The 27,127-nt window shown below is 40.2% G+C and overlaps 1 protein-coding gene across 1 annotated transcript in view; it reads right to left on the bottom strand.

Annotated features, from left to right (window-relative positions):
- The window catches only part of SNX31 (sorting nexin 31), a 59,969-nt gene that overhangs the window by 4,179 nt on the left and 28,663 nt on the right, over window positions 1-27,127 (bottom strand). Inside the window, exons 8-12 of the mRNA XM_041768435.1 lie at window positions 24,949-25,018; window positions 19,763-19,855; window positions 14,817-15,020; window positions 8,185-8,298; window positions 5,212-5,289 (exon numbers count right to left, since the gene is read on the bottom strand). Of these exons, the coding sequence (XP_041624369.1) occupies window positions 5,212-5,289; window positions 8,185-8,298; window positions 14,817-15,020; window positions 19,763-19,855; window positions 24,949-25,018 (559 nt within the window). The remainder of the gene's footprint in view (window positions 1-5,211; window positions 5,290-8,184; window positions 8,299-14,816; window positions 15,021-19,762; window positions 19,856-24,948; window positions 25,019-27,127) is intronic.

Raw genomic sequence — 27,127 nt, 5'->3', positions numbered from 1 at the left:
CAGAATTGGAGAAATAAATCCCCCAATCTCACTTTTCTTCCACACTCTATCCAGTCTTGCTGGGTTTTCCCGTGGGTCAAAGAGCAAGGTGGCAGCACACAGAGATCAGAGCACAGAGCAGGGTGGAGAGTCAGAGAACCCAGAAAAGAGAGTAGTGTCTGGCACAGCCAGGAAGCATCATCTAGGCAGGGTTCAGGAGGAAGAGTTCTTCTACTCTTCCTACAGGAAAAGAACACTCTTATGAAGCAATTAGCATGATGTGCATGGCTCAACTTACCACTCAATGGCCATAACTATCTCCTTACTAATTGCCTTTCTCCTCCAACAAACTCCTTGACTCTGGATCCTCAAATCTCCAACAATTGCATGGTAAATATAGGCATTTGTAAATGAAAGGATGAAGTGAGACTTAATTGTTTATCACTGTTTCTTATTCATGAGAATATAGAGAGGAACATTTCAAAATAAGTGGGATAAATAACATGACATTGCAAAAGGGCATGGTCTTTAAACTCCAGTTAACTTAATACTGTTATAAAACAGATTGCTTTGGAGGGGGGGTACTTGGGTGACTCAGTCAGCTAAGCATCTGCCTTTGGCTCAGGTCATGATCTCAGGGTCCTGGGATGGAGCCCTGCATCTGGCTCCCTGGTTCAGGGGAAAGCCTGCTTCTCCCTCTCCCTCTGCCTGCTGCTCCCCCTGCTTGTGCTCTGTGTCAGATAAAATCTTTAAAAAAAATTGCTTTGAAAGACACAAAGGACTTCCTCAAGGTTGGTATTCTTAATAGAAATGTTCATATCTTTGAAGCCTAACTAATAATTTTTAAAAAACTAGTTATTAGGGATGCCCAGGTGGCTCAGTCCATTAAGCGTCTGACTCTGGTTTTGGCTCAGGTCATGATCTCAGGGTTATGAGATTGAGCCCCACATCAGCTCTGTGCTCAGTGCAGAGGCTGTTTGAGATTCTCTCCCTTCCCTCTCCCTCTGACCCACTGCCCGCTCACATTCTCTCTCTCAAATAAATACATAAAATATTTTTTAAAATTTGTTATTAAGTCTTGGTAAATGAGAAGTTAATGCTCTGTTGTCTTACGTATGTTGCTAATATTACCGTCATTGTTTACAATATTACATTACAGCCTGTAAGTATTCTCGTGCAATGAAATACAGAGTTAGCGGAAACAGCTCAGAATTTTTCTCTCTCCTATTCTCCTTCACCTTCCTCCCCTTCCTATGTTGAAATAAATAAAATAGAACCCACTATGAATGGTAAGCAATTTCTGATACAATCTGTATCCTTGACTTACATCAAGAAGGGCTTTAAATATTTTATATACTGGGGGATAAAGTTGTTGGAGGAGAGAGCAAATCTTTTTTTTTTCATAATGCAGTATTCTTGTACGTTCTTCTTCATCAACAGGTAGTTTCTTTTAATAATCTGCCTACCTACTCCCACATGGTAATTTCTCCCAGCTCTCTAAAGTTTTGTCCACCTGCTATGCTCAGATCTTTCTCAAATGGGCTGGAATATATCTGTACTTTTTCTGTTTTCTAGACAGTGCCAAGGGTTCAAAGGCTGACATTCCTGGGACATAACACTGCCCTTGCTGTTTCCCCTCCTCACCATGTGACAGAAACATACTTTAAAGCATGATTTCTGAGCCCATTGGCCTTTTTCATAGTCTGATCTTGCCCCAAATGAAATAGTAATGGAAAGAAAAATACACATGGTGATGTTAGTTGGCATTGGGGATAGAGGTATGAGGCAAGCCAGAATCAGAAAGCCATTTGGTTCTTTGTCATTTTCCAGAAAACCAATTTGGATATTCAGAACCTCTTTTGAGTAAACCTGAGGAAAAAATATACAGATAAACTAGGTGTGGATTATTAAAAATAGAAATCATTTTTCAGTTCAGAAAATTAGTCACCATCTTTTCCTGATACCTCTCATATATTTAGATTACGGTTCAATATATAAGATAATGACAATGATACACTTTCAGAAACTCATAGGAGCACATCTATTGCATAAAATACATCTGCTTTCTTTTCTTGATGTCTTTTAGATTTCTTTCAATGGCAGAGATTGCTGGTAGCCTACTTTAATATCTATTCTGCCCTTCTTTCTTAGTAATACCACCCAAATATATTTGGAGAGACAACTACCCTCTAAAAAAAACAATGTTTACCAGACTCCCTTGCAGCTAGGTGTAGGCCTGGGGAGTGACTAACTCTTGGCCGATGAGCCGTAAGATGAAAATCTGTGGGACTTTGGAGATCCCTTCTTAAAGAAGAGAGGTGAGCCATTCATATCCATTCGTACTTGCTGCCTAGAATGTGGAAATAATGACTGGAGCTCCAGCAGCCATTTTCAACATGAGGCAAAAGTCACAAACTGAAGATGGCTGAGCAGAAAGGTCTCTGGTGATATAATGGAGCCACCATCCCAGCCTTAGACTGACTAGCTCTGGGTTTCTTTTAGATGAGAAAGACACAAACTTCTGTTTTATCTAGGACACTTCTGTCTTGTTTTTTGTTCTTCATTATATATAGCCAAACCTACTACCAACACATACAGTTTATTTTCAAATAAAATAATTCTTAAAATTCTGTTCTAGTTAAAAGGAGGAAATAATAAAAATTTATTAAAGGTTTTTGCATAGGAGCATAGCTTAAAAGAATGTTATGATTTGTTTCCCTTCAGGTTTACAGTTAATACTACCTTTAAGACTGTAGGATGAGGGCAGCCCAGGTAGCTTAGCAGTTTAGCACTGCCTTCAGCCTAGGGCGTGATCCTGGAGACCTGGGATCAAGACCCATGTCAGGCTCCCTTCATGGAGTCTGCTTCTCCCTCTGCCTGTGTCTCTGCCTCTCTCTGTGTCTCTCATGAATAAATAAATAAAATTTTTTTAAAAAAAGACTAAGATAATTTTGTGTATTTACATTGTTTAGTACATTTATTTGATTTCAAATTTTAATAATCTCTTCAGAAATGGTTCAAGTCTTACCTTTGAAAGCATTGCCTATAGCTAAGTTAAATTAGCGCTAAATTTCTTCTTCAAAGCCTTTCTTCTTACTAGGATAAAATAATACTATTTAATCTCCTTCTAGGGACTATCTGCTTTATTTATGGGGTTTATCTGGTTATAAGTTCCTTAATTTCTCTCCCCCTCTCCAGATTCTTCATGATAATCAAAATCTTGGAATCTATTTTGCCTTGCAAAATAGAGACCTCTGGATCCCTGTCCCTTTTATAAGTCCCTAGTCCCCCTTTATAAGTGATACATGTCAGTTTAGACTTTATGTATTTACCTAGAAAACTAGTGAATATCACAGTCATACATTCACATGGCTACTTTGAGTTCCACAGAATGACTTGTTCTGGTCAACTGTGCTTTGTGAGGAAGCTGGAACTCAGTATACACTCAAAGAGCTGACCTGTCTGCTCTCTTCACTTTCCAGGGTTTCATTTCACCCAGGGGTTTGCAGATGAAATTTCAGGTTGAAATGTGGACTATCCCTACAACATCTCCTTGAAAACCTAATTTCCTTTTTAAAAAATTGTTTTTATTTTTTTATTATTTGTTTTAGAGAGAGAAAGAGAGCAAGAGGGAGAGAGAGGGAGAGAATCTCAAGCAAACACCCCTCCTGCTCTTGCTGAGTGCAAAGCCCGAGGCAATGCGTGGCTCCATCCCATGACCCCAAGGATCATGACCTGAGCTGAAAACAAGAGATGCTTAACCGAATGAGCCACTCAAGTGCCCCCAAAATTCAGTTTTCCAGAGAAAGGGTCTTAACTTTTCTTTTTAAGACCCAAAATAAGAAAAAAAAAAAGAGCTTACAGAAATAAAATTTGTTGAGTATTTGGATAAAGCAATGCAATAGCGACTAATATGCTGATTTCACTATCGGCCACAGAGAAAGTATAGGTTTCAATTTGTGTGCAAATATGAAGAATGTAGTTACAGTGATTGGTTGTTCTGTTTTGTTTTGTTTTGTTTTTTTGAAAACTTTAAATAAGTCACTACCTTCTATTATTTAGTAAACTCTAGCTAGCTATTCACTTGTTCAAGTATCTCCTGCATAAAGTAGGTAGCTTATATTTTATTCAGCCACATTTGAGAGTACTTCTCCCTTTTAATGGGGCTACTTCAGTTAACTACTTTTTCTTCTTCTTTTTATATATATAATAATTGGAGCCTAAGGGGGTCCATTCTGCCTAAGAGGTTAGATTTTATGACCTCTTTTTAAAAAGAGCATCCACAATTCTTTTGTTGCTTTGATTTGCTACTCTACAGTACATTTTTGAATTGTTCAAATACCAAGAGGGAGTAAATTCTACTTTCCCTAGGAAAATATTTTCAGTTCTGGAAGGAAGAGAAATAGGATAAAATGTAACTATTTTCTTAGAAAAAAGCTGCAAAGTCTAGTAATGAACAACGTTAAACTAAAGATGTCACCTATCTTCTTTTAAAGGACTCGATTTAAATGAAAACATTAGGGAACATTTTCAAATATGTTCTGTTGCATTTTTTAAATATCAGTATAACATTCTGCAAAAAAAGTTATGTTTATAAATGTCAACCAGGCATTAGTATTTGTTAACATTTTTAAACTCCAAGTGTACTGTCTTACTTGGAATATGCTTGCATCATGATGGTGACAAGGCAAGTAGAAAAGTTTAAAATCTCAGTGTCTCTTTTTACTGCCTGCCACCAACCCTTTCAATGGGTTACTAGGCCTTTATTGAAGAGACTAGAGAGGCGAAATTTATTTTACACTCAGAAAAATGTATAGCCTTGAGAGCTTCTTTTATTCTATGGCTTCTTTCAACCCCTAATGGCATTTTAATTTGGCACAGAATTTTCAAGAAACTGAGTTCTTTCTAGAGACAAAATTATAGAGCTTATTTAAGTTCATCGCTGCTGTGTTAAAGACCTCTCAGGATCCTGACTTTATGATGTAGTTTTTATGGTAAATCTGGAATCTTCCATTTGGGGGAAAGCAGAAATTCAAGAATACAGAGTAACGTAAGGACCCTTCTCCTTGGAAAAAACAGCTTGAATTCTAAAGACAGCTTGCAGAAGGCAGAGAAGCTCACTTCTGGGAGGTTGGGTTCCTCCCTTGAGGACCAGAATTTATCCATGTAGGTTAGTGTTGACTAATGGTAGGAACTTAAGGTGAAAAATATACACAGATAAAGAGAACTTACCATTTCTGGATTCTCTGCAGCTAGCTTTACCATCTTTTCTGAGATCATCTTTTTCAGGCAGCTACTCAGCAAAAAAGCCTAAAGAATCCAGGAATAAAGAAATCTCTTAATTAAAGAGAACTTGTCTTTCTTCCCTCCTCACACCATAAAGCAGATTTTGAGCTCTGCTCTCCAATCCTATGCCTTTAAGAATTTAGATGTCTTCTTTAATTTCCATAAATTTGCATAAGATGCAATTAGCAAGTACCCATATATTTTCTCAATTAGATGGATGTACTTACAGTCAATTTTTAAAAAGACAGAGAACTCATTACATTTACTATCTTTTTCCCTCTTAAAACTTCCCATTTTTCCTGTTACTTTGTAAGCAGCTGTTTTACAAACAACAAATAACTTTGTAAAAACCCTGCTTATTATTGTAATCAAATCAACCGATGATTGATCTTACATTTAATTTTATGCATAATTATTGAGAGACCTATTACTAGGCATAAATGGTAACCTGTTTGAAAGGGTATATTAGCACCTTATGGCTTTTACTGAACTAAAAAAAAAATGGTTTTTCATCACTTTCTTGTTTTTATGGTATCTTTAATCATTCACTTTTAAGACTGATGGTTGCCCCTGATATCATCTGTGGCTTTTTGTTGGCTCATCACTGTTGGTGCCAGGATACACAGTAGACACCCTATTACACAAAAGCTGGGGTTTCCTTTTTTCCAGGATCTTCACTCCATGTCCCAATTTAAGGTTTCCTACAATTTCCCCATTTGCTCCTTTCCCATTCAACCTCTCTCTCCTTTGTCTTGCTCTCAATTCTTGGCTTGCATTCTTCTCTTTTCACCCTAACATTTGAGACAACTAAAGCTCAAAGCTTGAGGCTATAGGACATTACTATAAATTTATAGCATAAATTGATACTATATAAACTTATATACCACGCTGAAGGGAAGGGGTGATGGAGAGGAGGAGAAAGGAAAGAGACAGAAAATCCAGGTTGGGATTGTGGAGGGTAGGACATAGAAAGTAGAACTAGAGGGAGAATGGCTACATATAGGTAGCCATCTCAAAGTCTTGCAGGGCTGTAGACTTGACAGGAATTTATTTTACTTAAGGGGAGAGAAAGCAGGTAGAAGAAAGGCACTACTACCAATAGGGAAAGAATAAAAGATGTGGGATTTACACACAAAAACAAATTTTGATTTCTTGGTTTAGCTAAGAACTAACCCTGTTCATCTGTGCATATATAGAACCTACACAAAACCAGGGTATGAAATAGTTAAACCACATAACCAGCATTGATAAAGCTAGGAAAGGTGTTTAATAATGCCCCCCAAGATGTGGACTGGATCCATATTCTTATACAATGTGCACAGATATGTAGGTTAAGACTTGGCTATGAACCAGGTAAGGTTTCTTCAATATAAAGGCACTGAGCCATTGTTTAAAGAAAGGGTTTAGAAAATATTGGGGTCCAAGCCCTCATTTGTATTTGAAAGGCACAGAAGCCACACTTCTGCATTTTGCAGAAGTAGCTCTTCGGGTACATATCAATAAACCCACACTCCAAAGGAAATAAGACCTTACCAGGAATCCTTTAAAAGAATGTTTATTGCACTCTCTATAGTGGCTTAAACTCATTTGGTACAGACTAGATCAAAGGACCATAATAAAATTTAACTACTGAATTTAGCATTCTGGGCAAGGGTAGGTGGTTTCACTGCCAAAATCTATCTGCATCTCTCCAAGTGGCTGCAAACCATCCTACCATTTCCCTAAGGATGTTTCATATTCAAGGTGAACCTGACGGCCCATTTCTTTAACCTAGAATTTGGTTTAGCACTTCGTGTTTTTCAGAGGACCTTGGTATCTATTACCTCATGATTGTACCTATACTAAAAGTAGAGAGTTTCGGGGAGCTTTGGTTACCTGAAGCCAGAATGCTCAAAGGAACTTAATGTGATCACCAGCGACTTAAACTGAATGAAATGCTGACACAAAGATTACTTTGATATTTTGGTTTTGTTTTAGAACATTTGCAGTTTTGATTTCAATTTGAAGTTGCTTGAATTCGTTCATAGAATTTTTCAGCTGAATTTGGTGTTTAGAAAATTGAATCTTTTTTTAAAAAACTTTTATTCCAACTTTATAAACCAATGGAAGACCTAAATAGTTTGGTGTCCAGCAATCCCTCCTCTCCTAATAGAACCTTGATTTTTGTCTGATGACCAAGTGCCCAGCTCATGCTTACTCTAAGTTGATCATGAATTCTGTTCTTTTTTCCTAAATACTTGATTCCCAGACTGCCTTGAGCTAGGAGTGGTCATGTGACTCAGTCTTGGCCAATGAGACATAATGGAAAGTCTACTAGGGGCTTCTGAGGCAAAGCTTTTGCCTTCCACACCAAAGGGATGTCAATCATCTACTTCCAGTATTCTTATTAAGTGAGATAAAAATCTGTATTGTCAAAAAAAAAACAAAAAACAAAAAACAAAAAAAAATCTGTATTGTCTAAGTTAGAGGTCAATAAATCCAACCCTTTACTTGTTTTTACAAATTTTTACTGGAAAACAGCTATAATCATTTGTTCACAGATTGTCTGTGGCTATTTTTGCGCTACCACAACAGAATTGGGTGGTTGCAACAGAGACCACATGGACCCCAGAACTAAAATATTTACCATCTGGCCCTTTGAGAAAAAGTTCAAGAACCTTTGGACTAAGTCATTATTGAGTCTTCTGTTATTTAGTAACTCAATTCATATCTAATTGATACAAAGGCTGTGGTGACTACTAGTCAAATAAAACAAAATGAAAAATAAACAAAAAAAAACAGTATTATAGGTCAAAAAAGAAAGTGTATATCATATTCTAGTACTCTGCTCCTGTTGGGTTAGGGTAATGTGTTATGTTCATCCTAGCAAGCAAGAGGGCATTTCAGCACTGGTTCTCATGCTCTGCTCTGATAACTCACCTGTTTGGTGTAAATAACAAACCACTGCCAGCAGCTATCTTCATTATACTGAAATCTGAGCTCTAAGTTCTGGTTGAGAGTTCTCTGGGGTCCATCCATATCCAGCAGACTCCCCTACAGAGAAAAGATATTATTTGATATCCAATAGAAATTGAAGTGACTATTAAGTGCTGGGCAAAACACCAAAACAAGTGATCCTGTTACTATGCCCAAGAAGCTATTGGTCTATGAGGGCCTATGAAATTAAGTCACCAGTTTGGTATGATAAGTATTAAAGGGAAGCAAACAGGTCTATGGAAGGAGGTAAGATGGGCACCTAATCCAGACTAGGAGGGTAAAGCAGGCCTCCTAAGGGGGGTGGTATCTGAGCAGCAGGAGTAGACATTTTCCAAGTTTGTTGTTGTGGGTTTTTTGGAGGGGGGGGTGGAGGCAGGGGTGGTGACAAGTGGTTCCTGGTAGGAGAAATAACAAGTGCAAATGCATTGCGGTACAAGAGGACCTGGCACAGTGGAGATGTGGCAAGGGATTGAGTGTGGCTAAAGCACGGGCTGCAAGTCAGGCAGGGCAGTGAGTGAAGAAGTTCAGAAAGGCAGCATGGGGCCAGATCCTGAGGGCTCTGTAGGAAGCAGCTTTGGTTTTTGCTATACAGCAGCTATCCCTCTTTTTCCCAGTAATGGAGTCTCAAATGCCCTTGGGAAAACCTTCTGCCTTCCACTGGGTCCATGTAGGTAGGTAGGACTATCAGTGAATGCTACCCTCCTGGAGAGGGTGGGGCATACGACCCAAGTTCAGGCCAATTGGATAGATGCCCTCTATGCCCCTTATTTGATTCCAGAATGGAGAGATCCAAAGAGCAGGTCCTGATAAAGAATTCCTTGTTTCCTAGAAACCGTGAGCTCCTTTGGTTCTTGACTTTCCGAAGCCTCTGCTTCTGCCCTCCTTTAAGTCAGTGGGTATTCCATACCCCTCCAATAAATATCCCTTTTTCACTAGAGCCAGAAGTGTTGCTTTCTATTGCTGGCCACCAAAGAGTACTTAGCTGTTACAGGTTTTATAAGCTAAGTTAAGGAGTCTGAACTTGATTTGAGAACAACAGGCATGCATTAACTGATTTTTAAAAGCTGAATAATAATTAGCTTTATATTTTAGAAATCTTCATCTGGCAGCATCAGAGTAAAAAATGAACTGAAAAACAGCTGTTCTCAGACACTGAGCGAGAAGGCAAACAAATGAGGTGAGCTCTAGAGTTACCTAGTTTACTGCCTGGAGGAGTTTCCAGGATACAGTGCAGGACCAGTGAACCCAAATAAAGCCCAGAGGTCTTGCCAAGTTGAAGAGAAAGAGATAAAAGTTTGAGGAAGTTGAGTTTAGAATTTGTGGGGCAGAAGACCACAGACAAGGACTTTTATGTAGAGTTCAGAGCTCCAGAGAGCGCTTTTCAGATCTTTGGCTGAATAACGATCTGTGCATGTGTGGGAAGAACCCTCATACGCTGCTGGTGGGCACATAAAATGGAGCAGACTATCTGGAAAATAGTCTAGAAGTTCCTCACAAAGTTAAAAATAGAATTACCACCATGGTACCAGTAATTCCACTCCTAATCATATACCCAAGAGAAATGAAAACCTATGTCCACACAAAAACTTGTATACAAATGTTCATAGCGTAACTCGCAACAATTGAAAGATAGAAAGAACCCAAGTGTTCATTAATGAATGAATAAATAGGGACACCTGGGTGGCTCAGCGGTTGAGCATCTGCCTTCAGCCCAGGGCGTGATCCTGGAGACCCAGGATCGAGTCCCACGTCAGGCTCCCTGCATGGAGCCTGCTTCTCTCTGTGCCTGTGCCTGTGCCTGTGTCTCTGCCTCTCTCTCTCTCTCTCTCTCTCTCTCTCTCTCTCTTTCTCATGAATAAATAAATAAAATATTTAAAAAATGAATGAATAAACAAAATTTTGTATATCCATACAACAAAATATTATTTGGCCATGAAAAAGATAAAGTGTTAATACATGCTATGATAAGAGTGGACCTTGGAAACGTTATGCTAAGAAAGCAAGTCACAAAGATCATGTATGACTCCATTAATCATGAAATGTTCAGCATGGATAAATCTGTAAAGACAAGCAGATTAGTGGCTTCTTAGGGCTAGTAGGAATGGGGGAATACATATGAGCTAAGGGATACGGGGCTTCTTTCTGAGGTGATGAGAGTATTCTAAAATTGATTGTGGTGATGGATGCAAAACTCTGAATGTGCTAAATGCCCCTGAATTATATGCTTTATGTAAATCAATTGTATGGCATGTGAATTATATCTTGATAAAGCTGTAACAAAGGAAGGGAATGACTGTGTAGTACTGGTGAAGGGATAGATACATACATCATAGGAGAGAGAATCCAGAAATAAATCCACACAAATATGCCCAACTGATATCTGACAAAGGTATAAAAGCAATTCAGTTAAAGGACAGGATTTGCAACAAATAGTGCTGGAGCAAGTAGATTTCCACATGCAAAAAAGGGAATGTCGTGCTGTCTTTCACACCCTACATGAAAATTAACTCAGAATGAATCATGGACTTAAATGTATGACCTACAACTGTAAAACCTTTAGGGAAAAACTCTAAGAAAAAAATCTTTAGGATCTAGGGTTTGGCAAAGAGTTCTTAGTCTCGACACTAAAGCACAATCTATAAAAGGAAAAACTGAGGAATTAGAATTCATCAAAATTAAAAACTTTTGCTTTGCACAAGATCCTGTTAGGAGGATGAAAAACTGCAGAGTGAGAGATGCCTCAGAGAGATGGCTCAGTGATTGAGCATCTGTCTGTCTGCCTTCGGTTCAGGGCTTGATCCCAGGGTCCTATGATCAAGTTCCACATCAGGCTTCCCACAGGGAGCCTGGTTCTCCCTCTGCCTGGTCTCTGCCTCTATGTGTCTCTCATGAATAAATGAAATCTTTTTTTTTCTTTTTCTTTTTTCTTTTTAATTTTTTTTTAATAAATGAAATCTTTAAAAAAAAAAAAAAACATCCCACACTTACAGAATGACTAACCTAAAAAAACAGTGACAACACCAAATGCTGATGAGGATGCAGAGAAACTAGATCACTCATGCATCCCTGGAGGGAACGGAAATTAGCACAGCCACTCTTGAAAGCTGTTTAGCAGTTTCTTAAAAAACTAAGCATAAAGGAAGGGAAAAGAAATGTTGGGAAATATCAGGAAGGGAGACAGAACATAAAGACTCCTAACTCGGGGAAATGAACTAGGGGTGGTGGAAGGGGAGGAGGGCGGGTGTTGGAGGGGAATGGGTGACGGGCACTGAGGTGGACACTTGACGGGATGAGCACTGGGTGTTTTTCTGTATGTTGGTAAATTGAACACCAATAAAAGTTAATTAAAAAAAAAGATAAAAAGTAAAATCACAAATGTAAAGGATGTACTTTTTAATTTTTTAAATAAAAACCCCTAAGTATGGATAAAAAAAAAACTAAGCATGCAACTTCCATGTAACCCAGCAACTGTACTTCTGAACATTTATGCCAGAGAAATGCAGATTTGTGCTCCAAAACATATGTATAAATATTTATAGGAGCTTTATTCATAATAACTAAAAACTGGAAACAACCAGGTATCTTTCATTGAGTGAGTGGTTAAATAAATCTTCCTTCCATGCCATGGAATACTGCTCAGCAATAAAAAGAACCAAACTACTAATATAAACAACAACCTGAATGAACTACCAGAGAATTATGCTGAGTAAAAAAAGCCAATCCTAAAGGCTACATCTGATTTCATTTATAGAACATTTTTAATCAATCCCTTGTTTTTATTTATGTTTTTGCCTCCTAAATGCAGCCAATTCTTATTATTCACAGCAGTCGTGTTCTGTAAAGTCACTACAAACACTGCACTACTGGACATTTCCAGGGAAATGCAGGGTTACATTCCTGCAAACCTCTGGTCACAATATTTCATCAACTGATCGATACATAACCTTGTTTTAGGAATGTTTCTGTTTTTTTTTTTTTAACAGTTTTCTTGAGGTATAATTGATGTAAAAAAAAAAAACCTGCACATATTTAATGTATACAATTTGATGAGTTCAGACATATGTATACATTCATGAAATCATTGATATGGAAACAAAGGCAGAAGAAAAATTATTAAATATCCTTACTGCCTACAGTCCTTGAAACAGGCAGAGTGACTGACCTTCCTCTAGGGACTCAACTGCCTTGATGTTAATACTTTGCTAAGGGCAAAAGGCAATCTTAGTATGATTCCCAGATTCCTGTAAGTCAACTTTAAAATGTAATAATTCCTTTGGAAATTTTCTTTGTATCTACCCACCCCAAAGATACAAGTTGGCAATCATCCTCCAAGTATATGACCCACAGATATACGTCTGAAGGGTCTCATGGCCCAGGTTTTATTAGATGGTAACAAATGACCTTTTCCTAACAATATCTAGCCCCCTCAAGGTCCTGGAAAACTTGCTTCCAAAATTCCTTAGAGTCTTATGCTTTCCCTAACCCCTCCTATCTTGAAAGTACATAATGGGCCACTTCCCATGACCCCAGTACAGCTCTTTCTGCCCACGGGTCCTGCCACGGGTGCTTTAATAAAAACCACCTTTTTGCTCCAAAGACATCTCAAGAATTCTTAGCCATCGGCTTCAAACCCTAATGTCTTTCCTACATCACCAGGACCACAATAAAAATAATGAATATATCCATCACTTTCAAAAATTTTACACAACACTCCTGAAATGACACAAGGAGTGGTTCCTTGGGGCTAATAAGAAGTGTGACAAGAGAAAGTGGGCACAGCTATAAAGGCTGATGTGAGAGGTTCTTCAGATGATGAAAACATTGCTTGTACCAAGACCAACATTCTGGTGTTGATGTTGTGCTATAAGTTTGCAAGATATAACAATTGGAGAGAAGTGGGTGATGTGTACCCAGGATTTCTGTACCATTTCTTCTAACTACATGGGAACCTACAGTTACATCAAAACTAAAAGTTTAACTAAAAATAATCAACTGTTTAAAAGTAAAAATAATTATAATGTAGCAGGAGGCTTATATATGTAGAAATATGGCAATAAATATCACAAAAGGGAAAATAGAAATACATTGTTTTTACATTTTTTTATGAAGTGATATAATAATTGAAAGTGGAATGTAATAAGTTCACAAGAAGTACGTAATAAAGTCTAAAGTAACTGAAAATAAATGAAAGGGCATACCAAAAAAAACCAAAAAAAACAATCGTGTAAATAAATGGTTTCATAAAATGCCTAATCAAAAGAAGGAAGGAAAAGAAGGGGGAAAACTGAACCTCAAAGAAATAGACAAACCCACAATTAGGTTTTAGGGTTTTAACATTCCTCTTCTTTCAGTAACTGATGGAACAAGGAGAAAATGTATAAGGTTTCAGGAGATCTGAATGCTCTCAACTGCTCAACTTAATACTGCACCCAATCATGGAAGAATACACATACATTCTTCTCAAGTGTATGTGGAGCACTTACCAAGATAGACCAGATTTGGGGCCATAAAACGAGTTCCTATATGTTTCAAAGACTGAAGTCATATGCTGATAATGTCAAGATTGCTGGTTTGGCATTTAGCAGGTGATAGAAGTCCTGTTTACCAAAATCAGGGAACACAGTGGGGGAGATCCTGAGAGGGTGAGGATGAGTTTGGTTTGGGAAAAGGCTAAGTTTGGGATGTCTGTGAGACATGCAGTGTAGACAATCCAGCATTAAGAAATACTGGACCTTTTGACAGGGATGTAGGCTACTGATTCAAGAGAATATGTAGAGGAAAGATGTAAATGGAACCCCAGGAGAAATGAGCCTTCAGAAATGCTGAGAGGAAGAGGAAGCCCAAAAAGGACAGGGGAGAAAGGGGAGGGAATTCTGAGGAGGAAATGGTTGACAACACTGAATGCCACAGGGAGGTCTAGTATTGTGCCAGCTAAAAAATCCCCATGGATTCCATGGATTTAGCAACTGGGGGGGTCACGGTTGTTCTAACAGAGTTTGTCCTCTACTAGTTAACCTCAGTTTCTTGTATAAAGGGGATAATCCCACTTAGCTCCCTGAGTTACTACAAGAATTTAATTAAATAATAGATGTGGCAGTGCCAGAACAGCGTCTGATCCAAAGCAGCCACTCAACACATCTGATCATGGGGTTTCCTCTGGGAGGAGATGGCAATGTAAGTATGATCCTTAAGGAGAGCTCTACTGTTCAGTGTCCAGTTTCCAAGGGTAGAGATCTAGTCAATACTGAGTATGTAGTAAGTACTCAGTAAACAATAGTCTTTGTTTCACTGTGCTCTATTACTATAGCCACCCTTCAAGCAGTAGAGAAGTCTGTTGCTGTAAAGTGGGGAGATGGGTGTCTACTGATATGGTTGGGACACTCATACCAGACAATAGACAGGTTTTACCATTAGGTGATGCTTAATGTGGCCTAGATGCCAGTCCGCTCAAGGTTGTGATGCAAATGGCAGATCACTCTCACTACTGCCAACTTTGTCATCCAAAGTCAATAGGATTTTTACACTATGGGTAGAGATTTTAAATCATAGGTAAGCCAAAGTGCCAAGATACTCACAAGGAAAGTGACCTGCCAGCACTTCACTCTGTTCATCTGGAAAATGATTTCCTGGGTCTGGTTATCAGGCAGGGTTATGCAGCAGCTGATCTCATTATTGCCAACAGAAAGGATGGCCCCACAGCCGGGTTCCGGGTAGTCACAGGTACAGGGATCCAGCTGCAAGAACCCATAGTGCCGTACCTCTTGGGATAGCTCCAAAAACTGCTCCAGGGGTAAAGGTAGGGCAAAAGAAGCAAAAGACTACTTGAAAAAGGTTAGAAGCTATTGTCATTCTACTAGAACACATGGAATTAAGCCACAGTCAAAGCGCCTTTTGTGTCTCTGCTCCTGTTACAGTGCTTGGTACACAGTAGGAACAAAAATATTCAGTGAGAGAATGATAAATGGAGAAGAATAGAGTGAATCAAATGAGTAGATAGGAGTCTATCGCAGCAGATTAAAAATAGCAAAATAAACAAAATGTGTACATTTAAAATGCTGTTTGGGGGGTGCCTGGGTGGCTCAATTGGTTAAGCATCCGATTTTTGGTTTCGGGTCAGGTCATGATCTCAGGGTCCTGGGACTGAACTCTGCATCGGCTCCATGCTCAGTACAGAGACTGCTTCTCCCTCTCTCTGCTGCTCCCCCATCCCCCAACCATCTCTCTCTCTCCTCCTTGCACACTGTCTCAAATAAATAAATATTTTTTTATAAATAAAAATTTTAATAAATAGATAAAATGCTGTTGGGGTGCTGCTGGGGTGCCTGGCTGGCTTTGTTGGTAGAGCATGTGACTCTTGATCTCAGGATCGTGAGTCAAGCCCCATGTTGGATATGTAGTCTCCTTAAAGAAAGGAAAGAAAGAAAGAAAGAGAAAAAAGCAGCTACTTTTGAAAAAACTAAGCTGAGGTCTATGTAGGAATAAAGTAGTTAATTTTTACAGCCTGCTTTATATGATGATGGTATGAATTGTCAAAGGAAGAGATTTTACAAATGGCAATGAAATGAGAGCGCGAGTCTGTTTTCTTTTCTTTTTCTTTTTTTTTTTTTTTAAGATTTTATTTATTTATTTTTGAGAGATAGAAGGAGAGACAGAGCCAGAGACACAGGCAGAGGGAGAAGCAGGCTCCATGCACCGGGAGCCCGACGTGGGATTCGATCCCGGGTCTCCAGGATCTCGCCCTGGGCCAAAGGCAGGCGCCAAACCGCTGCGCCACCCAGGGATCTCTTTTTTTTTTTTTTTTAAAGATTTTATTTATGCGAGTCTGTTTTCTTTTTTTTTTTTTTTTTTTTAATTTTTTTTTAATTTTATTTATTTATGATAGTCATACAGAGAGAAAGAGAGAGAGGCAGAGACACAGGCAGAGGGAGAAGCAGGCTCCATGCACCGGGAGCCTGATGTGGGATTCGATCCCGGGTCTCCAGGATCGCGCCCTGGGCTAAAGGCAGGCGCCAAACCGCTGCGCCACCCAGGGATCCCCAGCGAGTCTGTTTTCTAAGTCTAGTTATAGACAGCTCAAAACTGTCAAGGGTACACCTTTATGTGACTGTTAAGGTTTAGCTTTTCCCTCTTTTTTTTTTTTTTTTTTTAAGGGAGGGAAGGGCAGAGAAAGAGAATCCTAAGCAACCTCCAGCCCAATGCAGGACTCAGTCTCACAACCCTGAGATCATGATCTGAGCGGAAATCAAGAGTCGGGTGCCTAACTGACTGAACCACCCAGGTGCCCCCTTTTGCTCTGTTTCTGACTTGGCTTAAGAACAGAGGACAGCTGCAGTTCACAAGTGTGGTTCAGGCATCCTGTCCTGACTTCTAGTCCAGGCTTTTCATCTTTGTAACAAAGTGTTATTCTTAACATTGCCTTTTAATAAGCTGATATCAGCTTGGATGTCTGCCTTGTTCTTCCAGCTTTCACCATGGTCCTGCCTGTTGTTGTGTGAGATGTGCGTGAAGAAAAGGGAGTTCTCACTTTAACACATGGTTAAATCAGAAAGAAGATCACTCAGTGACAACCTGGCACTTTCTAGATCCTTTTTGGAAGGAAAACAAGTCCTTTCAAAGACTATATGAAGCACTCTCTTTTAAAAGTGAAACGTGCTGAGACCTGAGAAGGGAGGAACAGCTGACTGCTACTACAAGGTGGGAGAGGTGTTCAGGGCTCCTGTCCCTTCAAGCCACACGTTGTAGCAGCTTATTGTGCTATGGCCCACACATTCAACTTTGGAAAGGCATTAAGCTGCGCGGCTTCCCTTTGGGTCAATGGGAAACAGCAGAAATGACAGGTCCTGAGTTAGGCTACATGCAGCGGTGGGGTAGGGGCTGAGTAATATTGCCACACAGCATACAGAGCCGTTTCAAGCTCTTGCTACAATGGTCTCTTATTTACTATATGATACAGATCTTTATCTTATCGCTTGGTAACACTTTTTTTTTAAAATTTTTATTTATTTATGATAGTCACAGAGAGATAGAGAGAGAAGCAGAGACACAGGCAGAGGGAGAAGCAGGCTCCATGCACCGGCAGCCCGACGTGGGATTCGATCCCGGGTCTCCAGGATCGCGCCCTGGGCCAAAGGCAGGCGCCAAACCGCTGCGCCACCCAGGGATCCCGCTTGGTAACACTTTAAAAAACTTTTTGTAATCAACTTGGCTGCAATGCTCTAAAAGCGAGAAGAGTATTTAAAAGTCAAGCTCCAGGGGATCCCTGGGTGGCGCAGCGGTTTGGCGCCTGCCTTTGGCCCAGGGCGCGATCCTGGAGACCCGGAATCGAATCCCACGTCGGGCTCCCGGTGCATGGAGCCTGCTTCTCCCTCTGCCTATGTCTCTGCCTCTCTCTCTCTCTCTCTCTCTGTGACTATTATAAATAAAAAAAAAAAAAAAAAAAAAAAAGTCAAGCTCCATTTCTCTAGAAAGTCAGTGATAAATTAGTAACTCGTTCAAAATACTTGTTGGCGTTTGTCATTCAACAAGCAGTGCAGCGATGTTACTGACCATATGCAAACTAAAAGAAATCTGCAAGGATTAGTTGGTTTTTTTTTTTTTAAAGAAAATTAGTTTTAGTTTTTTAAAGAAACTTTCTCCTGAAAAAGATAATTTAACATGCATAACTGGAGAAGGGATGTTCGTACATTTTCATTTAGATCAAGGGATGGCAAACTTTTCTATAAATAGCCATACAGTAAATATTTTCAGTTTTGCGGGAAAATGGTCTCTATTGCAACTACTCACCTCTATCATTCTAGCACAAAAAGCAGCCTTGGACCGTACATAAATGAGCGTGGCTGTGTGCCAATAAAATTGTATTACAAAAACAGCAGCCTATGGGGTGTAGTTAGCCTGTGATTTAGATCAACTAGTTGCTCCTTTAAATTAATTTCACTCATTTAACTCCAGGTTTTCTTGCACATGTACATAAAGTAAAGCACTATTGCTTGTTAATGTGTTGGATCTATTATCAGGAGAAGAACTTCATAAACACTTAAATAATTCTGGTTTTATGTCAGTATCCTGAAATGCTTCAAGAGAGTAAGAGTTAATTTGAATCATGGTTCAGCTTTTTTTTTTTTTTTCATCTAATTCATGTACTCAGTAAATTTTTTTTTTAAATGACTATTACAAATAGTATGGTAAAATCAGGTAAAACATTTATCAGTGGGGAAAGGAGAAAAAATGAGTGGGAAATATCAGAAAAGGAGACAGAACATGAGAGACTCCTAACTCTGGGAAACGAACCAGGGGTGGTGGAAGGGGAGGTGGGAGGGGGTGGGGGTAACTAGGTGACGGGCACTGAGGGGGGCACTTGATGGGATGAGCACTGGGTGTTATTCTATATGTTGGCAAATTGAACATCAATAAAAAATAAATTTATTAAAAATAAAAATAAACACACACACAAAATTCATCAGAGAAAATAAAATTTGTTTGTGTCAAAAATACAAATATAAATTTCGGCAGAGTATAGCACATAGTAAAAGCAATCTTCTTACTAAATTATTAAGTTAAAAAGTTTATGGAGTAGAAATGCACTTTGGAACTGTAATTATATCCAAAGAAGCTGATGTATCTGATTATACCCAAATATTATATCCATTAAAATAAATACTATAATTGAAATTGAACTCCAAAATTTTCATGACAACACTGAGGCGTAATACCAAGGAGGAAAATATTAAATAATGGCTGTATATGCTTTTTTCTTTTTTTATCCTGCCTATCAGTAAAATTCTCAAGATATCTGAGCTTCCAAAGAATGATTTTCTATATTAATTTAGGTATAAACGAGTCCTCTAAATTTTGTTTGCATTTTTGTTTAAGATAAATGAGTGAACATTGGCAAAGTGGTGAACACTGGCAAAGAAGACAACACAATGAAGCAGAGTCCATTTCTTCATTAAAATGTGCCTTGTTCGTCAGACTTGCATCACTGCTTGGGGACGGGGGAGTGTGAATTGCTATGATCTTTATGGAAGCTTTAAAAATGGATTAGAAATATATTCTAAGAAACAATAAAACATGTACTCAAAGACGGAGGATGCTGGCTGTGTCTTCAGGGACCTTCAGCTCAGAACTGTACCAGGTGTTGGGAACACACAGGGTGTGTATAAATTAGGCACAGTCCTGGGCCTCATGGTGCTCACTGCCAAAGTGATTTATAGCAGGAAACCACTGGATTTCTAATAATCAGAAATTGGTTAGCTAAATGATAACTCTAAGACAGAATACTCTGTGGTCATTAAAAATAACGCTGAGGGTCTACATGAACCAGGCCAGGGGTTCACCACAGTCTATTGTATTTTTCAGAATCTTTAAATAATATAATCAGAAAAATCAATGATGCTTTTCTCATTTTTTAAAAGAAGCCCATTTTTAGTGGTTGATGGGTTTATAAACTAAGAAACAGCTCAGTTCTAATATGTTTCTTCAACTCCCCTCCAAGGGATTTCTCTTGGTGCAATATCTGATTTACCTTTGTTTGATTGTCTTCTTTCTGGAGAGCCTCTAATTTCTGCCTCTGCACCTGTGTGGGTTTGGCCCATTCTTTTTCCATGTCCTGAACTGCCTGAAAATGACAGAAGTTGTAAGATTAGCAACCTTTGCAGAAATGAATTAATCTGGCAGAAACACACTCATGTATGAAAAGCTATAGCAACCGACCCAAGTGGACATATGTAAGGGTTTTGCATGTTATAAAGGTTACTTTTTAAATTAGTGGGTGTAGGAAGAAATTGTTCAATGGTTGAGGACAACTGGCCACATTTGGGAGAGCTAAAGTTAGCTCTTTCCCCACACCACCCAATCAAATAAATCCAGAAAAAGGTTTAGATGTAAAAAAAAAAAAAAAAAAAATCTGATCTTGAGGTAAGGAATATTATATTTAAGATATAAAGGCATATCTAATTACATGAAAATATAAAACTTCTGTACCTGAGAACGAACAAGAACAAAACTAAGAAGTAAATGGCAAACTAGAGAAAATGACTGCATCATATGTGGGAAAAAGTCAGCATTATTTATGTAAAGCAAGAGGAAAAATATAAACAAGGAATATGTATCAGCAATTAACAAAAAGGAATTCCAAATTCCAAATCTATATTCAACCTCACTAGAAATCAATAATTTTTTATTTTTTATTCTTTTGCCTCTCCACTTGGCAAAGAAAATATACAATATTTGGGGCCAGCAAGTGTTTAGAAAAACAGGAAGTTCCATACAGAACGGATTTTATTTTATTTTTAAAGATTTTATTTATTTATTCATGAGACACACACAGAGAGGAAGAGACATAGGCAGAGGGAGAAGCAGGCTCCCTGCAGGGAACCCGATGTGGGACTCAATTCCAGGATCCTGGGATTCCAATCTGAGCCAAAGGCAGATGCTCAACCACTGAGCCAGCCAGGTGTCCCCAGAACTGATGGGGCTTGAACTGGTATATTAGCTTGTGCTGCTTCCATTTATCATATTTTTTAAAAAGTTTTCCATTGGTCTTCAGTTAGCCTGTTAACCCCTCAAGGGAAAAACCCTGAGTCTTCCACCTCGATGTAGCTTGTCCAAGATAACTGAGCAAACACTCAAAAATTCTTTGCCAGCTGTCAAGTATATATTTACACCTTAGTCTGAATGCAAGTTTTTGTGTTCCACCCCTCAGTGTTTGCTATTGGTTATGCCTTATCTCCAAATGAATGAAGAGCTGAATAAAGTTTTGATTTTGGTATTTAGAGTGGGGGGAAAGGATTTAGAGAGGAGAAGAAAAATCACTAATACTTGTTCAGAACTTGTTTTAGACAGGTTTTCTTATTGAGTTTTTCCAAACTATTCTGTGTGGTAGTATGGGCAAATTGAGGTCCAGAGAGGTTATGCCTTCCAAGACGGCCCACAAAGTGTAAATGGCAAGCGTGGGCCTAAAACCCCAATTTGGGGGCTCCTGGGTGGCTCAGTGGTTGAGAATCTGGTTTTGGCTCATGCCATGATCCTGGGGTCCTGGGATTGAGTCCTGCATTGCGCTCCCCACAGGGAGCCTGCTTCTCCCTCTGCCTAGGTCTCTGCTTCTCTGTGTCCCTCGTGAAAAAATAAAAACTTCAGAAACAACAACAACAACAAAAATGATCTGGCTGCTGCACCAAGTCCTCCTGTCCTTGCCCAAGCCACTGACTCTGAGCATGTAGGCCACTACCCATCCCGTGACTTTCCTCCCATCACCAACTATTCTCAAAACTGAACCTAGACACCATGCCAGAATGGGATCAATATGGATGTGAAAAAGGGAACGCCTTTTTCTTTCCTGAATTCTACTTGGTAGAGTCCTATAAAGGGGCTGTTATCTCAGGGCAGTGTTATCAAAGGGAGCGCATGGCTAAAGAAGGTAGTGGCAGTCACAACAGTAAGGACTCACTGAAGATATGTCATTCAGCATGAGGGGACCCGGGGCTCTCCGACACAGAGATTTAAATGCCCTACATCAGCAGGAACAGACCGCTTTTGTTTCACTACCTTTGAAAAGATTTGACCCTGATTAGGGGCACACGAGTCATCAAATACACGGCATACAGTACCTCACTCTAACAATGAGAGTCAGATTTAGACAAATGGCTCTACTCAGTTCTATGGCTCTCCAAAGACTGGCTGCTGGAGACTTATGTAGAACCTAATTTTTTAAATCGAGTGAGATCACCTAAGCCGTGGGTTTAATGAGCTTCAATCACACATATCCCTGTCACCCCTGCAGAGGTACAGCAGTGAGAAATGGAGAGGAAGGGATCTGCCTCTTGGCTCCAGCTGGTTGAAGTATGGCTAAGCAAAGCCAGGGCCACGGAGCTCTGGGGAGGTTAATGGTCAACCCAACACTCCCTTCACTGAGCCATGGGCTCTGACACGGGGTTAGGTCTGCCTGAAAGAAGGGACCCCTTGTTCTAATTTGCATAAAGTTACCATACTGGCCAGTGGTGCTGCAATACAGGCCCAGAATTGACCAAGTCTCAATATTTTTGAGAAAACTCAGAAAATTATATGCAATCTTCCATTTTGTTAATAACACTCAAATTTTCAAAAAGAAAAAGAAAGGGAACGTGTTATGGGTGTCCACCTGGCTCCTAAGACATCCTGGGGCACAGCTGCTTTAGAAAAATCCAAAGGGTTTCCCTTAGTAGTTAATTATGATGGCACCGTTATTTATCAGAAGAACTCATAAGAGTTCCGCATTAACTTTTTAAAAGGATGGTTGCTTCTCACACCTTCATGCATCCTAAGCTCCCAGGACAGTCTCTGCCCTGGGCCATTCAGAGTCTAGCTAGGCAAATATGCATGTGAACAGTATTTACAAGATGGGGTGACAAGCACCACAATGGAGGGTATAAACAAAATACCAGGGGAGCGGAGAGGGAGGGAGGCATTTTCTTTCCAGGGGAGCTGAGAAAAGTTTCCTCAAAAGAGGCTGCAATTGTGGTTCTGACTCCCTGGGGCTGAATTCTCTGCCTGGATAGAGCCAACAATGAGAATAATGATGATAATGGCACAGATTATTATAACACCAACTATACTCATTTGAAGACTTGGCCAGACAAAGAGCTACAGTTTGAATAACAGTCTATTCAAGCTGAGAGAAAACTTAGAAATTGTTCATTCCATCTCATCGCTTAACAGGGGGATGTTGTAGTTCTAGGTTCAGAAGGATGAAGTGGCGGCCGGCCGAGATCATATGGAGAGGCAGCCAGCGGCACAGCAAGGGCCAGAATACATTTTTGAAACTGAATTCAGCGTGCTTTCCATGAAGCCATCTACCCACACACACACATGCGCCCCTCTCCCCCAGCTATAAGCAGAGGGAAATGCAGTCCATTTCTCTCTGGTTTACAGCTCCTTGATGAAGACAGATAAACTTCCTATGAAGATGCTGGCTCCTATTTCTCACCACAATGGACCTAGAAACCAGGCCAGAAAGACTATTTCCCACCAGGACAATAGTCGAACTAGGTGATGCATCCTCCACCAAGGACGTGGTATCACATAGACCAGACACAACTAATAACACACTAGAATAGCAAGGATACAACAGCAATGAGCCTCGTCAAACGTTTAAAATGGTAAATTATGTCCCCACTCATGCAACATGGGTTTAATCACAGAGGATCAAAGTATGATAAGAAATGAACTAAGGAACGCTTGGATGGCTCAGTGGTTGAGCATCTGCCTTTGGCTCAGGTTGTGGTCCTGGGGTCCTGGGATCGAGTCCCACCTTGGGTTCCCTGCAAGGAGCCTATTTCTCCTCTGCCTGTGTCTCTGTGTCTTTCTCTCTGTGTCTTTCATGAATAAATAAATAAAAATCTAAAAAAAAAAAGAAAAAAGAAAATGAAATGAACTCAAAACTATATTCTAGCCATTGAACTACAATAGTGAACACTGAACACTTAAGAAGTGATATTTTGGTTTACCTCCTTAGAATTTAGAAGAGCTTTGTGAAGATGATTTATTAGATCGCATCGGTCTCTTAAAAAGTAACATGAACAGCAGTGGACATTAGGGCTGCAACTCCTCATCGACACCAGCTGCCGGGCTCCGTGTGTCCCCTTGGCGACACACCCAGGTGTTCCACCCCACACTGGAAAAGCCACAGTCCCTGCGTGAGGCCAGCAGTCCAGTCGGGGGCAGGGGAGAGAGGCGTAAGTGACGCTCTACTTTGTCAGACTGAAGGCACCACTGATTCTGACCCCATGATTCTGTAAGACACTAAGTAAAAACACTGCCAGGTAAGCACAGGTAGGTAACTGTCCTACCTACTGTAGGACAGTTGTGCCTGGCGCAAGCCCAGGCCATGCCGACCTCGCCTGCTGAAATACGCAGCAGTACTTGCACTTCTGAGGCATTTGGTGATTTCTCCTGCCTTCAGCTGCCCCTTGGCCTGGGCGAGGCAGTCCTTTTGGATACAGCTTAGTAAGAAACCGTGGGGCTTCCTGTCTGGGTACATAAAGCAAGCCCCTGGTTGTTGTTTATGAGGTAATACAGAATGTTCGTGTTTCTTCAAAGGTGAGCCTTTGCTTTTTGAATATAAAAGGGAAACCTGCCACACTGTCCTTGCCTTTGTTTTTTTTTTATAATAAATTTATTTTTTATTGGTGTTCAATTTACCAACATACAGAATAACACCCAGTGCTCATCCCGTCACTTGCCTTTGTTTTTTAAAAAAATATTTCTCTCTCTCTCTCAACCTGGGGGAAAGGCAGAGGGAGGGGGAGGGAGAATCTCAAGCAGATTCCTTGCTGAGCATGGAGCCTGACACAGGGCTCTATCCCACAACACTGAGATCGTGACCTGAGCCAAAATCAAGACGCGGCCACTTAACTGACTGAGCCACCCAGGTGCCCCTCATTTTTACCATTTTTAAGTGTACAATTCAGTGGCACTAAAAACATTCAGAATGTTGCTTAACTGTCAACAGTGTCTATACCTACTTTTTTTTATAGTATCTCTAGCAAAAATTCTGTACCTATTAGACTATAACTCCCTGCCCCTGAGCCCCTAATAACTTATATTGTACTTCCAGTCTCTGTAAATTTGCCTATTCTAGGGAGCTAGGATTCTTAGCTATCACACATTTTTTCCAATGGCTTCAATCCTGAATGGTCAGTAACATATGGTGTTTGAGTCCTCAGTCACCCTTACCTGCATATAGATCAAAGCTACCGCTGCTGCAGAGTCCATCAGTACAGAGTCCAGGGATGGGTCCATGTACCTGCACAATTCAGGAGCACTGAGTTCATCCAATGACATGGCCAACAGGCACACCTGGGCATGAGTGCTCTCTGAAGGGGTGGCCCTCTACACTTTAAACTGAGGCCGCACTAACACCCCTTCCCTTGCCTTGCTTTCAGTTTGTTCCTCCACTTTTGTCACCTGTTTTCCTTTCACTGTAAACTCTCACCTGGTGGACTTGAAAAGTAAAGATGCCAAACAATAAAGCTGATGGAAGATGGTCCACAGTCCCGTTTTTCATAGTCTGACAAGTTAGATCACCCAACCTGCTCATTTCCATGGTGCCTGTCCTGGGACACGTAGCTTTTATGTTCAATTCCACCTATGACCCACCTCCCCCTTCACACTCTGTATCCCAACCATGTTTGCTCTCCTTTCCTCTGCCTAGAAGACCACTGCCCTCACCTGCCTCCCTCCCTGGCTTATCTGCCTATCCTGGCATTGTCACGTACCTCCCCAAGATTCCGCTCCATTCTGTGCTTCCTTAGAACCCTGAACTTGTCCTGACCACTGCTCTCATCAGGTTGATCTTGACACCAGAAATGTAGGGACTGCATTTGGAGTTGCCCCTCTGGACTTTTGCAAAGAGATTTGCAAGTGGCAGGGTTTGAAGTCTGTCTAAAGGATTCAGAATCTCCAGGATAAACTGAAATCATAGTTCCTGTATAAGCACAGGAGCTGCTAGGAATTGATAGAAACCGTCAGGAAAGAGTTCATTGCAGCTGGTCTAAACCTATCTGAAGGCAGGGGTAAGCAGAATCACTGTACTTAGAAGTGTATGATTATAGAATAATGGGATTGGAATGAACTAGGAGATGATGAGAATGTAACTTGAAGATCACCTTCCTCGTGGAGGGTGTGAAAAGAAGCAACTGAAGCATTCTGTTATATTCTATTAAGCTAATTGGCCATGCAGCACATGCACCCTATTCTCTGTGGCACAGAATAGCAACTTGTGTCAAAGCTAGAGAGCCCCGAGACCCATCCCACACTGGGCTCTGAGAGGGTTCCCTCCAGTCTGGAAGGAACCATATCAAATTGGAGAGATGGGCCAGAGAATTCTTGGACAGAGAAAAATCCTCAAAACTCTGGCCCTATAGGCTTCATTGTGATGCTTCACCTGCTGGGAATGCCACAGCTCATGGCAGCCAGGCTAGCCTCCCTACTCTCATTCTGTTAGACTTTTCCAGGTAAGAAGACCATGTACCCTCAGGGTCCTCCTCCAGGCTCTCCACCCCACATGACTTGACCCTCAGCCTAACAGGTGGAGTGGGACCTCCTTTCTTCCCAGTTCCCATAAGTAAAGGCAATCTGCCTGCATCCAGGATGCTGACATACGAATGACATTTTCTCTTGCACTTATGCTCTAGAATATACCTATTTAATGAAGACGCAGGCAAAGCCCAGTTTCCAGTTAAGGCTTCAAGGTGAGGAACAAAATCCTCATGTCTTAATGTCAAGTTCTCTGGAAAGCCCATGAGCCAAGCTATCTAAGCTCCAGGGATTTCTGTTGTTATTGTTATTACTATTATTAATATTATTCTTAATATAACAGTAACAAACAAGACCAAAATTTATTGAGCATATGGAAGTACTTTATTCAACCCTCATACTAATTGTATGAGGTAGACTCTTACTATTATTCCCATTTTACAGATAAAGAAGCTGAGCCTTAGTGAGCTTGAGTAACTTGGCTAAGATTATTTAGCTAAATTTTGAGAGGGCTGAGATTTAGATTCACATACTCCAAACCTAGGAACAATGATGTTCAGCCACTTATTATACTAAGCAGCTTCCAGAAACACTTAAATGGAACATTGAAGGGTTTTCCCTTTTCCCCTTCTCAGGGTTCCATGCCACAGATTTTGACAGCTTCTCAGAATACGTCTGAATAGCAGTGTATGAACTTTTAGCCTTGCCTAGGATATCCTTCCAAAATTCACAACTACGGACTGGAGTGCTAAGCACACCATCACAAGGTCAAGATAGCTACTATTCCTAGATTACAAAATGCCTTTCTTTAAAACTTTTGTGCTCAGATTACAGAAGAGCTGGGCTGGGAGAGGGTGAACCCAAGAAGCAATCCAAT

Source organism: Vulpes lagopus, chromosome 9 (assembly GCF_018345385.1).
Source record: "Vulpes lagopus strain Blue_001 chromosome 9, ASM1834538v1, whole genome shotgun sequence".
Taxonomy (NCBI): domain Eukaryota; kingdom Metazoa; phylum Chordata; class Mammalia; order Carnivora; family Canidae; genus Vulpes; species Vulpes lagopus.
This window is presented reverse-complemented; position numbering and strand designations above follow the sequence as displayed.